The following is a 13,635-nucleotide window of genomic DNA, read 5'->3' as shown; positions in this document are numbered from 1 at the left end:
TTGTTCATCCTACGCAAGGAATCGAGCCGCAGAGCCCTTCAGCATCTTCACCGAGCCATCTTCTCCGACGCCGGCCACCGTCCCCGCCGTCGATTCGGACCACCGCAAGCCTCACCGTCAAGCCCTCGGTGCTCCTGGTGAGCTACTCGTTCTGCTGGTCTCCTTGGCCCGCTCAATTACGCATCATAGCTCCTCCGCACCGTGAGCCCGTGAGCACCGCCACAACATCTCGTCGCCGGCCTAGCTCCGATGACCAATAGCTAGCGGCGCCGCCACTATCTGCTTTGCCTTCGCATGCTGGTTCGAATGAAACAACTCGCCCATCTTCTCGAGCCCGAGAGCGTCGCCACCGTGGTCGACTGCCTCGCCGGAGTGAGCTCCCGCGCCACTTTTCAATTTTGACCTGGTCCACTCCCACGTGGCTGCCACGCTGGACCTGGCCCCACTCATCAGTGTCTGTGGCTAGAGTCCGAACCGGTATCTGTAGTGTTTTCTGTTTTAAATTAAAAACCAGTAAAATACTGAAACTTTGAAGAATTTTATAAAATTCATTTCAACTCTGAAAAATATAAATAATATATCAAAATGTTCATAAAAATAAACTCTATTCAAATAAAATATAAAACAAAAATGTGTGTCAAAATAAAAATTCACTTATTTTTAACCTGATTAATTATGCCATTTCATTTATTTAAAATGCAATTTGAATTCAATAATTAGTGAAGTTTTAAAAATTAAATTTTAACTATTCAGTAACCAAGTAAAATGTTAAGATTAATTTTCTTTATCATAGTTGCATTAACTTAATTATTAGTGGTAATTCATAAACCCTAATTACAAATTACTATTTTCTATTTTCTTTAAATAGTAATAACTCAAGAAAATATTATAAGCCAATATTATTTTGGTAAATCAAAACTTATTTACTTAAACATCTGTAGTTAACAAGTTAATTATTTTAAACCCTAATAACAATTATTAAACCCTGATTCTTAATTAAACTAAAATAGGAGTTACTCTAATTATTAAGTCTTGTGAAGATTAATAAAATGCCAAACCATTACTAATTATGCTTCAAAGTAATTAGTTACCACATTTATATTTCCAATCATCATTTTAGGAGATGTACCATAATTTAGAAACCCTAGTTTCAATTTGAATGAGAACCTTGATCTCATTATTCCATGTGTTCATCCATAGTAGTTGCAAACCTAAAACCCTAAGGATTTAACCCATGTGATCATTACACTTTAGTAGTAACTCTAAAACCCTAGTTGCTTATCACATGTGATCATGTGAATTTCACTTTACATAGAGAACCTTATTATGTGACCAACAAATGCAAGTCAGGATCCACCAACATAGAACCAATTCACATGAGTCATCATTTCATGTCTCTATTTCCAATTTAAACCTATATGATTCACTAGTGCCATCTTGATGCAAACTCTAGCCTGTTAATTGGATTAGTACCATTGATCACCACTCCATTATACCACACCATTAGGATCAACCTTAATCATCATAATTTAGTAGAACTATAATTATGAACCCTAGTATCAACCTTGTGTAATAATTCACAACACATGTTCCTATCCCACTCAACCCTACTTAGTAAATGATAAACCATTTAGTTACAAACCATTAAAGATTATTTAGTAAAGCAAATGTGAAGCCATAGTAAATCTAATAGCAAACCTATGGAACCATCTCAATAACCATCCTTTGATATGATACCCATAATCAACCATAGTAATAAACTTACTAATACTTGCTATGTATAGACCAATTCTATTTAAGAACCCAACTAGTTCCTATTAGAGAACTAAATGAATCCAATAGTAAACCCTAGAAAGCCATAGCTCCTATGTATAGTAGTTCATATTCTTATTGAACCTGTTCTTCAAAAGTTATTCTTTTGAAGTACAAATGTCAATCAAACCTTAGAAGCCCCAATACTTCTTTGAAATACTCATTATTTCTTAAACAACATATTCTTCAAATGTTATTCTTTTGAAGTATAGTATAAGTAAACATCAACCATGTTCTGTAGAACCTAAAATTGACAACTGTTCTTTACATATTATTCCATCACTATTCTGTATGTGTATGATTGTTATGATGTCTTATATCACTTGGTTATGATGATAATATAACCAAACCCTAATAAGAACCTTGTTTGAGAACCATTCTAAAAATGCAACCAACCCTAAAGAAATCTTTACAACTCATACATCCTAAATCATCGAGGTTAGGTTACGCTCGGGACGATTGCATCTCATACTATGCATTATAGCATCTTTGCCAGTTCTTTAAACATTGTCCTTACCGGACGATGATGGTATTTCAGCATTTGGAGTTCTCACGTATCGAAGCTTTTGCCTGCATAATCTTGCAGTCAAGAAAGGCAAGTTCATCGCTTGCTCATGTAATTATTCCCGTCACGGGCAATGCACGGACACCCTTCAGCACATTGTTGAAGCATCCAGCCATGTTGCTTGTCATTTGACCATATCTCCTCCCATCCTCATCATAAGCTCGTGCCCACTTTGACCGAAATATAAGGTGCCTCTCAAGAAACTCAAAAGCACCTGCAATGATCTCTTTGTGATTCAGCAAGCCGTTGTATAGGTTTGCGAAGCGATGCGAGGAGTAAGCGAGGCAACAATCTTGAAGGAGGTCATACAACTCTTTGTTCTGACATGTCCGGTAGAACTTTGCACAAAATGCCTCATGCACCATCGGTGGTGCACGAGAGCATGCCCGAGAATGTCAATCCCCACTCCTTTGAGAATTCCTTGATGATGATCCGAGATAACACACACTTCCTTTGAGGGTGGTATGACCCTCGTTCTCAATATCTGGAAAACCCATTCCCAGTTATCATTGTTCTCAACATCTAACAATGCAAAAGCCAATGGTACTAAATGGTTTCTCGCATCATTTCCTATTGCCATCAATAGTGTACCCTTATACTGCTCGGTCAAGAAGGTACCATCGACGGCCATAACCGGCCTACAATGTTCGAATGCCCTCGTGCATTGCTCGAACGACCAAAATGCACGGTGAAATTCCATCACTCTTTTACCGTTATGCAATGTCATTTTGGTACTAGAAGGCTTCACCACATGAACCATGCTCGGGTTAGTAGCAATCATCGCTGACAACAACCTAGGGACTCGGTTGTATGCTTCCTCCAAATCACCGTACACCATCTTGAATGCGGCTTGTTTGACCTTCCATGCATTCCCATACTTGACGGTGTAGTCAAAGCAGGATTTTATCGTATCTTGCATGGATCTAATGCTCATGGTTGGAAGTGATGATGTCTCAGCCGAGAGATTGTATGCAATGAACTCGGATGTGAGTTGACGGTGGTCTGGCTGCGCATCTGTGCCATCAAGCTTCCTCCCCCGACACATGTGAGTGGCTACACAACTTGTTATGTGCCAAGAGGGCCCTTTTTTGAAAGGTCTTGCATGGACAACCCATGGGCACCTACTATCTTCACATTTTAGCGTGTACCGCGTGTTCAAGTCCGAGTGAACAACGGTGTAAGAGAGATGATGCTTAATCGAGAACTCCTTCATCCATACCTTCAATTGCAAGAAGGTATCAAACATGAGCCCTTTCAAGATCATATCCATCTTGGCATCTACATCTCTCTTGGAAATTAGCCTAGCTCCAAGAAGTAAACTTTTGCCACCATCAACCACGGCTCCATCCGCAAGACTAACATCACGGAACAATGGTATCCAAATATTCCGTCCGGTTACCTTCTTGAAGATGTCGGCTCTTTCGGCTTCCTTAGCCGTCAAGCCATCCTCATCAACTTCTTCATCAGGTCCATCATCATCCGAGTCTGAGGCATAACATCATGAATAAGGAATGGAGTGGTCCATGTCCTCTTGCGTCAAATATGCATCCAAATCACCGACATTGTTGTAATTCATCTCGAAACCATTATCACCATCGTCATACTCCTCCAACGGTGCATCTTGGACAATGGGAGATTCGGTGGCTTCTTCTTGGCTCATGGGTGGTGGACTCCTAGCATCAACGGTGGAGGAGCGTCGGTAAAGGTCAAGCTCGAAATGAGCATCAATCGTCTTGGTTGCAAACAACTCCAGAGCCTTGTCTTGTGACTCCGCCACCGTCTCCTTGTAAACGAACCAACGTTGCTCAGAGTTAACACGCATTGTCTTCCAACGGGTGTGCATTCCAAACCCCACATTATGTCTTCCCTCTAGCTCAACACCATCATTTCGCTCATTCCAATTCAAGTCAATCCTCACTTGTGCTACCACCTCGGCAAAGCTAGGGCTACGGTCAAACACCAAGTCAACCTCTTCCGGTCGGGGAACGGAGGAGATTACCTCAATGAACGGGTTGAGAACGATCTCCACGGACAGATCCAATGAAATCCACCAAGATTTGAGAGTGATTTGGGTGAGGGAGAGAGGTGGGGTGGCTGGTCGGAGGAGGGGAGGAAGAAAATTTGGGTGGGGGAGTGTGGCTGGGTCGGGCTGAGTGGCTCGGGCCGCCACACATAAGTGGATGTGTGGCGCCCTTCCGAACGGCGCCACACATCCTGCAACGTCGGTTGGTCAACGGCGCGCAGCGACGACCGCGCCACGTTGGCCTAGATGTGTGGTGCCATTCGCATGGGCTTCACATAGACATATGTGGCGCCGATGGCAAAAACACCACACAAAAGAGTTAGTCCGGTAAAATAGTTTGGACATAGGGTTATTCCATGTTTTATCTTCATCAAAATCGCCCCATCCCACGAATTCGGAACGAGCCCACTGTGATCCTACCACTACGGACGTGATCGCACAGCCACGTCAACGTCCATCCTTAAATCCTGGAAAAACTTAACTGAAAATTGACTGACGAAACACTAGACAACGGCTACTGAAATTTATTCAACAGGTTGCACCTGTAAGAGCAATTCCAATAGTGTAGCCGGGTGCTGGCTATAAGGCTAGCTTATAGCTAACTTGAACAATAGTTGGCTTTACAGATTGATAACTTTATGTGTAAAAGGCCCACCACACATACTCACAAAGTGCCTAGGAGCACGTGCAAGAGCTAGCTCTTGCATGAGAGCCCATCTCTCTTCTCTCTCCACTTCTCTCTCATCCATCTAAGCAAAATAATACTAATTTAATACTTCTCTCTCATCCATCTAAGCAAAATAATACTAATTTAATACTTATAGACTGCTAAGTCAGTCTTATTATACTTGCCCTTAATGCCTTACAGCTTTTCGCCGTCTCCGTCGAGAGGGAGAAGGAAGCGAAAACGGATCAGATAATCAGAGGTGGCCCGTAAAGTGAGGGCGAGGCGTGGTGGTGGCGTACCATCACTGAGAATGGGATAATCCCGCGGATTCGTCAGTGCCGGGATGCAGGAATTTGACCATGGCGGTAGCTAAACAGAAAGACATTCAATAATATGGTACATGCATAATCCACTTTGTTTTAGACATGAAACAAATAGAGGAATTCATAGTGCAGAGGCTAGAACTGATATATCAAATGTGATCAGGGCACATAAAGATTCTACATACACACACAAATGGTTCTGAGCAAGTACTGGAATTTCTGCGATCTAACAATAGGGCTATCAGAAACTAAATTAGGGCCTATAGGGCATGGTCCGCAGCATCTGTAGGAGACACGGATTGTTCATTCACTCCACTGGCTACAGTTTGCAGCACACGAAGAACAGAGTCATTCCATCCTCCCTTCTTGTTGTAGCCTGCACAGTGTAAAAGGTATCAAGATGTTAACAGTTGTTGTCAGACAATGGGGGCAACACTTGGAATATAGAATTACAGACGCAAGCCTTGATATAATATCAAAACATGCATAGTTCAATAACAAAGTGTGGGTTTTTGCAATGTGCACTCCCATGTCACAAAAATTTCAAGCCAAACAAGGAAATAAACAAACTGTCTGCATAAAGATATGCAGCATATGGCAGGTAAGCCTCCCTCCGCACAAGATCAAGACGGCAAATTTAGATTAGCCTGCAGTACCAAACAGATGCTACAGGGCTGGCCAGGTTCCAACTGGATGCCACCAGCGGCTAGAACATAGCGTCACCGGCGAGGACACCCACCAACGTGAGTTCCGGCTTATAAATTCCAACCAAATCAACTCCTCGAAAGGCCTGACTTGCAGTTAATTGCTTCTTCTGCTGGCCCGATAGACTAGCTAGCTAGCTCATCACTTGTATTAATTTATGCTGCTAGCTACCTAACCCATCACATAGAACAGCAGCTTGTTTTGGTTATAAGTTGATGTATAATTATAGTGACGGTAGTTGTTTTGTTTTGAACTTTTACAACATATAAATCAGCAAAAAGGTTAATTCCCACACAGCTGCTCGGAAGAAGATCTACAAACCAGCTATACAGGATGTGTTTGGGACTTGTAGCTAGTGGAAACCCCAAATGTAGCCCTACATGGGTCTTTTTTTTTTTCAAAGTTCGGATTTGATATTTAAAGTTTCAAAAAATCTGAAAATAATTCTAAATGTAGCCAATGATACATTATACCAATGCGCAAAATCTCAGTGTGAAATACGTTGTATTCTGGGATGCAAAAAAATGAAAAATTCTGACAAATGTTGGTGGTTTCAGAATCTGTATTGTCCACTACTTTAGACCCACACTTTGGTCAATTTCACACACCCCAAAATACTGAGTCTTTTGTATTGGTTTTTTGCCCAAACAGATTATTTCGAAACTTTGAAATGCCATTTTGGAATTTTTGGAAAAATGGACACCATGTAGCCCGAGCTCCAAAACGCCATACACTTGTAGCTAGGAACTAGTAAGTGCTGAAAAATATAAACAGGCATCCACATCGCCAAGCTAATTCCTTGCCAAAATTCATTAAAAGGAAATGCATCCTCTCATTTTATTTGGTCAGTTATCTGGACAGTATAGTTTTGTCTTAGTCCCCTTGAGTTAATCTCCACTACAAAATGATCAATGTCAAGTGCCTAGGTGTACTTTCTTGACAAAATACAATTAAGTTCACAAGTCAAGTCTTTGCACAAACGTACCTGCACTAGTGAAACAAAATGGCTGGTTGTGCCATACCCAATTAATTCAGTCGATCAGGCTTTACATGCATATAACCAAGTTCATCATTGAATTAAAGACACTACCACAGAAGATTAAGGCCCTGCATGGGAGCTTGGCTTTGTTTCCCGCCCGTGACAGTTTACACGTGTATGTCGCAGTGCACAAGGAAACCAGCGAACATTAAACAGGGCATTCGGTGGTGTGTAGAAATTTCCAGATGAATGGAAACGAGCCACAGCTGATCCTAAAACAACGAACCCTAGCAGGTTTGCTGGCCTCCGCCGAAAATTTCAAGGGACATCACGCGGGTTTTAAGCCAATAAACGATGAACCAAGTAAGGCCTAATGCTAACATATAGCCGGTTCAAAAGCGTCACCTCGGTCAGTTTAGTTAGCTGATTGTAGTAAAAGGAGCTAATGCTAACTGTAGGAACACATGCAACCACCAGACCACAATATGTTTAACCAACTTCTAACAGTACAATAATTCCATGATATAAGATTATTCAATATAAAATACAACATACCACAAGTCCACCGCGTATCCACCTCCACCTTCTATAGACTTGGGTAAATTACGTCAAAGTCCAATTTCTCACTTGTATCAGCCCCGAGGTGGCCTAGTATCGGAAATGGAAGTGAAGAGTTTCCCATGTAATACTTGCGCGATTGTGGATGCACGATGATGCACGAACCATTCTCGCAAACGACGCAGCGACCTGTTTCGAAAATAAAAAAGAAACAAGATTAAGATCAGGCTGTAATTCATTACATTTTTATTGACAGGATAATGCATTTGCGAGTTAGGATCGAGCCTCAAGTTGAGAAGTTCCAAATTATTTCATGTGTCGATATATTATACCCTAACTATTATGGTTGATACAGGAGTTGAATAACTCGTGCCGGTGAAAGCTTACCAGGATATTCGTGGTAATCCGGTATAGGGCAGCAAAAAGGCCTTTTTGATTCTTCAATTCTCTCATCTGGTTGGTTCCAGAATTCAGCGAAGAACAGCTTCCACGATGATCCACCATCTGAGCTAGCCAAAAAATTGGCATGGTAAACATCCGTGCAGCTGTAGTTTCTCTGTCTCGTCACTCCACAGATGACACCGAGATTGTATAGTGGTACCTAGAAAAAACATGAAGGTGAAAAAACTAAGCATCTTGGCAAGTATAACCGTAGATGCAAGATGCAGTAATTAATTAAAACTAAACAGACTAGCTAGAACAAGCAATGATGTAATTCTAGAATATTTTGAGAAAAAGATTAAGATGCACACCACAACAATTGCAAAGGGCCAGAAAATCTACACATATATTTATTCGAGAACATTGCTACTGAAAGAGTTACTAAACGAGGAGAGTTAATTAGGATAGAGAACACATAATTTGCTACTGCCTATTTGACATTGAGTTGTCTACATGAACATAAAGGTGCATTGGTTAACATATTCAGTTCAAAGTTCAAACAAGTGGAGGGGTACCAAAAAATTTCAACCAGCGGATTGGTGGGATTCATATGGGGACAAGGTCCCTGAGTTGCAAAAATCCGCTATTTTGAGCATAACCTGTAGCTCTTCAGGTTGTGAGCGAAACTTTAGTGCCTTCAAAGCAAGTAAGAACTTCATTTATTTATTATATTATCAATGATACGTATGGGGGAATACAGCAATAAAAGGCTAATGATTTTAATTCTGATACGTTTTGGATAACTCCCCGATATGTGATGGGTCCAGCCTAGTAAGGGCATATGTTGTCCCCATGGACCCCCGCTGCCCTGCCACTCTCCTGAAGACACCTGACTCACTATCCCCTCCTGCCCCTGCCTATCTACCAACCTCGGTGGCGGCTCCCAGGTGGTGCCACCAGCCACAGGAGCCAGCTGCAAGCTCCATCTCCATAATGATTGTTTCGCCAAACAGCTACTTCAGTGCTCCCCCTCACATCTGTTTTTCCTCCCTCTCTCTCCTGCGACATGCAGATCCCCCTAATCACTGTTTCAGCCTAACGACTACTCCGGTGCTACCTCCCAGGATCCAACATTCATGTTTGCAGTTGCCAGAAACTTGGAAACTAGAACCTTCTTTTGTGACCAAATTGCACATTCAGTATCAAAGTCTAAAAGAAGAGAAAACTACACAGCAACAAAAATTCCTAAATAACAAAGTAAATGCAAGTCCTACTCAATTCACATTTGAAATATAACTCGGTAATTAAATGGGCAGGACAAATATATGTACCTACCAGGGGATTAGTGTAGCCATAGCCAATCAGCAACGTTTCCAACACCCTACGAAAATGATCTTGTTGAGACATGAAGAACGACCGCTCCAAAGCAGCTGATGCATCCATATGATGAGCGCATCTTTTCAATCGTGATGCAACACGTGTTGTTTGACTTGTTTCCTGGAGTAGAGCCGTCTTGAGCACCTCGAAAGCAGAATCTGGATTCCCCTGGACCCTAGAAAGGCAGTACTGGTTGTATAACTCTTGAATGGACACGTGCTCGAGAAATTCTCCAAAGGCAGCAGGCTGGGGATGTTTCGCGGCCAGTGCCACATCACGCATATTGGATAAGTCCAAGATTGGGTTGTCCAAGCGATTTCTGCAGAGGATTGTCACGGCATGTTGCTCATCTATTGAGGGGGATCTGCGGAGGTAGGCAACCAGGCCGTCGATTGAACGGGATTCAATGCGGTGCATTGAGCGGGCGTCAAGGATATCCATTGCTCCAACCTTGGAAGCGATAGACAACGGAAAGGTAGCATCATACCAGATTGTGTTGACGACAATATTGGACACAGGGTCCAACGGTCCGTAACAGTGACCAGCTGTTACTAGAGAGTGGAGGAGGTGGCCCTCACGTAGAGCACGAGCTGGTAGTATAGCAATGGCCTTTAGATACACCCCATGGATCATATCAAGTAGCTGCGACTTGAGAAACGGCAGAAATTCTGGGCTCTCCAAGGTCTCTGTGTGGCTGACAAGTCTCCCACTGTGGATAGGGAACATACTTACCAGGTTGGTTGTGTCTTCCAAGCAACCAGCATAAGTCGGACTAGATGAGCTGACGGTGGCTGTGGCAACACCGTCCTTTGAGATGCGAGTTGTGACAAAAGAATCATCTCCGAAGGAGAAGATCAAGGTGGCACCGCCGCTCCTGTCCCGAAAAGTTCCAGGAATAGGAGGAGGGGGGCGTGGCGGTGGCGACGACCATGGACGGCGCAGCAACGTGCAGAGCTTGTAGACACAGTCAGCTGTGAGCTCCCCCCCTCGGCGCAAATCTTCTAGGATGGGCTCGACCATGGAACGGCTGTAACTCGACGTCATTAGACGCAAGAGGTTGGGCGCAGAACACCGTGGGTAAGCGGCGTCCTCAAATGCTGTCTTGGTCCTGGCAGAATCCTGGAGCAGCTCAGAATAATTTGGGCCAGCAATATGAAGTTCAACAGCTTCAATGGCAACGCGGAGATCATAGCCAGCCTTGTGGAGGAGAAGGTCGGCTTGAGTCCCCGTGAGGTACCGAAAATAGCAGACCATGAATCTGTTTAGAGCCACCCAGGAGCTGCGAGCGCCATCAGCGAAGGTAATCTTGTGTTTTGTTAGCTCAATGGCTGTGCGGTCCACCGGATAGATCATGTACTTCTCGGTGTGGGCGAAAGCGTCGATGGTGGTGAGGAGGATGTTGGTGACGGGGTCGGCGAAGCCGATGGCGAGACCCTTCAGTCTGATGCAGTGGGCGAGGTAGGGGATTTGAGCGAGGGGGAGGCGGCGGGCCGCCTCCACAAAGTACCCGGCCAGCTTGTCGTAGTACTCCGCGAAAGGATCCGCCGGCAGGGGAGACCGAGGCCTCTCACCCTTGTCCCAGGTGGAGGAGGAGTCTCCCCCAGGCGGAGCATTGCTGCTGAAGGAAGCAGGCCACCAGTAGCACTCATGACGGGGAGGGCGGGCGGCGGCGGCTCTCTCCGGCGCGAGGGACTCCGCGGGCACAGGAGACCAAGGCCGCAACTCCCAGGCGGAGGAGGAGTCTCCCCCGCGCGGAGAGTAGGCAGCAGGCCCCAAGGGCGGCTCATATTGGAGAGGGTGGTGAGTGCCGACGGCGGCGCCGGCGGCAGGATACGGCATGATCTTGGGGGCGGCGATTTGGGGATTTTTTCTGCCTCGATTCGACGAGACTAAAGATTGTGCTTTTATTTTTCTTCTTGACCAGAGGCGCGCTCTCTCTCTCTCGCGCGCACGCGGCCCCACGACGAGCGGTGAAATAGGCCCGAGCAGCGGTCCAGATATGTGTCGGTGTCGGTATTACGTTTTCTCCTATTTTTTGGAAAAGCCAATTTATATACTCCCTACTACGATCCATAAATAGATGTCAAAGATTTATCTCTACTACTTATAAAGGCACGAAGTGCCGTTGGAAAATTGAATCTGAAACGTCCATCCATTTGCATCACACGGTTAACAGTAATCTGTTCTCCCCACCCACGATTTCCGCCAGCGCCATCTCCCCACGCTCATTTTCCAAAAATATCTGGCTCAATACATCTGCGTTGCCCAAATCACGAAACGACAAGGAAACCGTTCCTCTAAATCGGGCCCTTCCTAGCGAGCTCTCCATCTCCATCTCCAACGATAGAAACAAGGGCGGACACTTCCTGGCGGACTATCCCGGAAGGCCGAAACTGACGGATCAAAAAAAAAAACTGCCTCGCACGTTCACCCCGCCTCTCCGCGCAGGGCCACGGAGATCAGTTCTCCCTTCTCCCCATCCTTCCCAATTTCTCACGCAACCTTTGCCCTGCGCCGCCACACCCTCTCCTCCGCCGCCTCCCCACAGGATGTCGCCTGACCCGCTCGGGCGCCTCCTCGACGATTGATGCGGAACCGTCTGGTAGAGAGCGCCATGGCCTCCTCTCTAGGGATTCAGAAATCGGGAGGGGGCAGGGAGAGAGGTCACGATAGGCGTGGATGGAAGGGAAGGCGCAGGACGACCCAGAAGACATCCGCCCGCACGCTCTCACAGTCTCGCTCTGCCGGATGGTACTGCACCGCCGGACGACGAGGGCTCCTTGTTGCTGGCCAAACTCAAGCGCTTTCTCGCGAAGATAATTGTGGATTCCAAAGTAACGACCACTGTTATCTTACTCCTTGGTGCTGGAAAGTGGTGGTAGTAGAACCATATAAATCTCAGACAATTACATGTATCTCGCCAATTAGGCCAATCTTGGTGCTGAATCGTGTTATGTTGGGTGTGCACCTATATGGGGTAGTAGCAGCAATGAAAGACTCATGGACCCACCCAATAGAAGCTACGTAATCTAGAGTTGAAGCCAATTTCAGAACACTAGGTTCTGGAATCTCCCCAGATCCAGAAGCTTGGAAGCGCAGATGGAGGACTTTTGATATCTATATACAGGTGGCTTAGAAGCTTAAATTTCTCTACTGTCTACTACTCTTAGCTCATATACTGTGATTAATGCATTTTTGATTGTTATCTGTATAGGGAGAGGGCAAGGAGCAGAATTCTGACATAAGAGAGGCTGCAAGAGAGTGAATTCTTTTGTTATTGTAAAGAAGGATTATGTTGTTCGTGTGGAAAAAAGCTTCCTTGATATCCATCTCTTCTGGGCTGGCAAGGGTGCTTGCTGCATTCTTACTCAAGCCTACTATGGGCCTGTAATATCGGCTTATGTTAGTTTTTGTGGGGCAGTTAAAAGAGTCCATGTTAGTTTGCATGTTTATGTTAAGGTACATTAGGATGCCTTCATAGAGAACTTTATTTATTCCAAGACAACTGATACATACTCTATGTTACTGTACTCTCATTATGTGCATTAGTTTTAATACTGCAGAAGTGTTCTATGCTTCATGAAATGACGCGATAAGCAGAACTGTTTCTTATGCTTGCTGCATGCTGCATATACCTGGTGGATCACGTTATGGATCAGCGTTTAAAATATGAGAAGTACACCATCTGCCTTTAGAGTTGTCATCATCTGATATGCTTCCTTATGTTCAAGGCCGGGCCCGCAAGCAATTTTAGTTAATTAGCAAGTCATTTTTTTCCTCAAGTTCAGGACTGCAATGGTAGCACTAAAATATGATTTGTTTATTATTTGACTGACATTTTTTATGATAAACTTTCGCCTTTAATGGTCTTCTTTGGTAGCCATTCATTTTCAACTCAATAATTTGTAATTGTTTGACCTTTTTCTTCTTGGAACAGATAAATGTTCTGTTGGGGTTAACATGTTACTAGAGGATGTTTTTACAACTCATTATATCATGGTTTATATAGATTTAGCATTCTCATATTTATTAATGGGGGCACGTGTTGCATCATTGCATATGTATACGATTATGTGATATCGGTACCTTTATAGATATGAAATTCTCTTCAGTTCATGCATTTTCCCAATCGTTTGTCTTCCTATTTGTTTACTAACAACTTTCGATGTCTCTGATAGTCTGATTGTACTAATAGTTTATGTAAATCAATATTATTCTTTTATGTTAATAAATTTGCATGCGGTT

General features: G+C 44.0%; 1 protein-coding gene and 1 long non-coding RNA gene across 2 annotated transcripts; one reads left to right on the top strand and one right to left on the bottom strand.

Moving 5' to 3' along the window:
- Positions 1–5,433: 5,433 nt before the first annotated feature.
- On the bottom strand, positions 5,434–11,338 carry LOC127295647 (uncharacterized). The gene is made up of 4 exons (XM_051325637.2): positions 9,349–11,338; positions 8,020–8,233; positions 7,630–7,821; positions 5,434–5,766 (listed from the first exon to the last, which is right to left on the bottom strand). Exons 1-3 carry the CDS (start codon positions 11,227–11,229, stop codon positions 7,661–7,663), a joined length of 2,256 nt encoding a protein of 751 aa, XP_051181597.1. The 5' UTR covers positions 11,230–11,338; the 3' UTR covers positions 5,434–5,766; positions 7,630–7,660.
- Positions 11,339–11,873: 535 nt separating this feature from the next.
- Positions 11,874–12,715, top strand: LOC127295655 (uncharacterized). Its single transcript, XR_007847999.2, has 2 exons — positions 11,874–12,517; positions 12,605–12,715. It is a non-coding gene; the product is annotated as an uncharacterized lncRNA (long non-coding RNA).
- Positions 12,716–13,635: the final 920 nt, after the last annotated feature.

The sequence above is a fragment of the Lolium perenne genome, chromosome 1 (assembly GCF_019359855.2).
Source record: "Lolium perenne isolate Kyuss_39 chromosome 1, Kyuss_2.0, whole genome shotgun sequence".
Classification (NCBI taxonomy): Eukaryota; Viridiplantae; Streptophyta; class Magnoliopsida; order Poales; family Poaceae; genus Lolium; species Lolium perenne.
The sequence above is the reverse complement of the archived record's forward strand: the minus strand, read 5'-3'. Positions and strand labels throughout refer to the sequence as shown.

Coding starts and splice junctions, on each gene's coding strand:
- LOC127295647 (XM_051325637.2), bottom strand. CDS start 11,229: ATGCCGTATCCTGCCGCCGGCGCCGCCGTCGGCACTCACCACCCTCTC. Junction 8,234..9,348: donor ATGGCTACACTAATCCCCTG/GTAGGTACATAT, acceptor TGTTTTTTCTAG/GTACCACTATACAATCTCGG. Junction 7,822..8,019: donor GGATTACCACGAATATCCTG/GTAAGCTTTCAC, acceptor TTTTCGAAACAG/GTCGCTGCGTCGTTTGCGAG.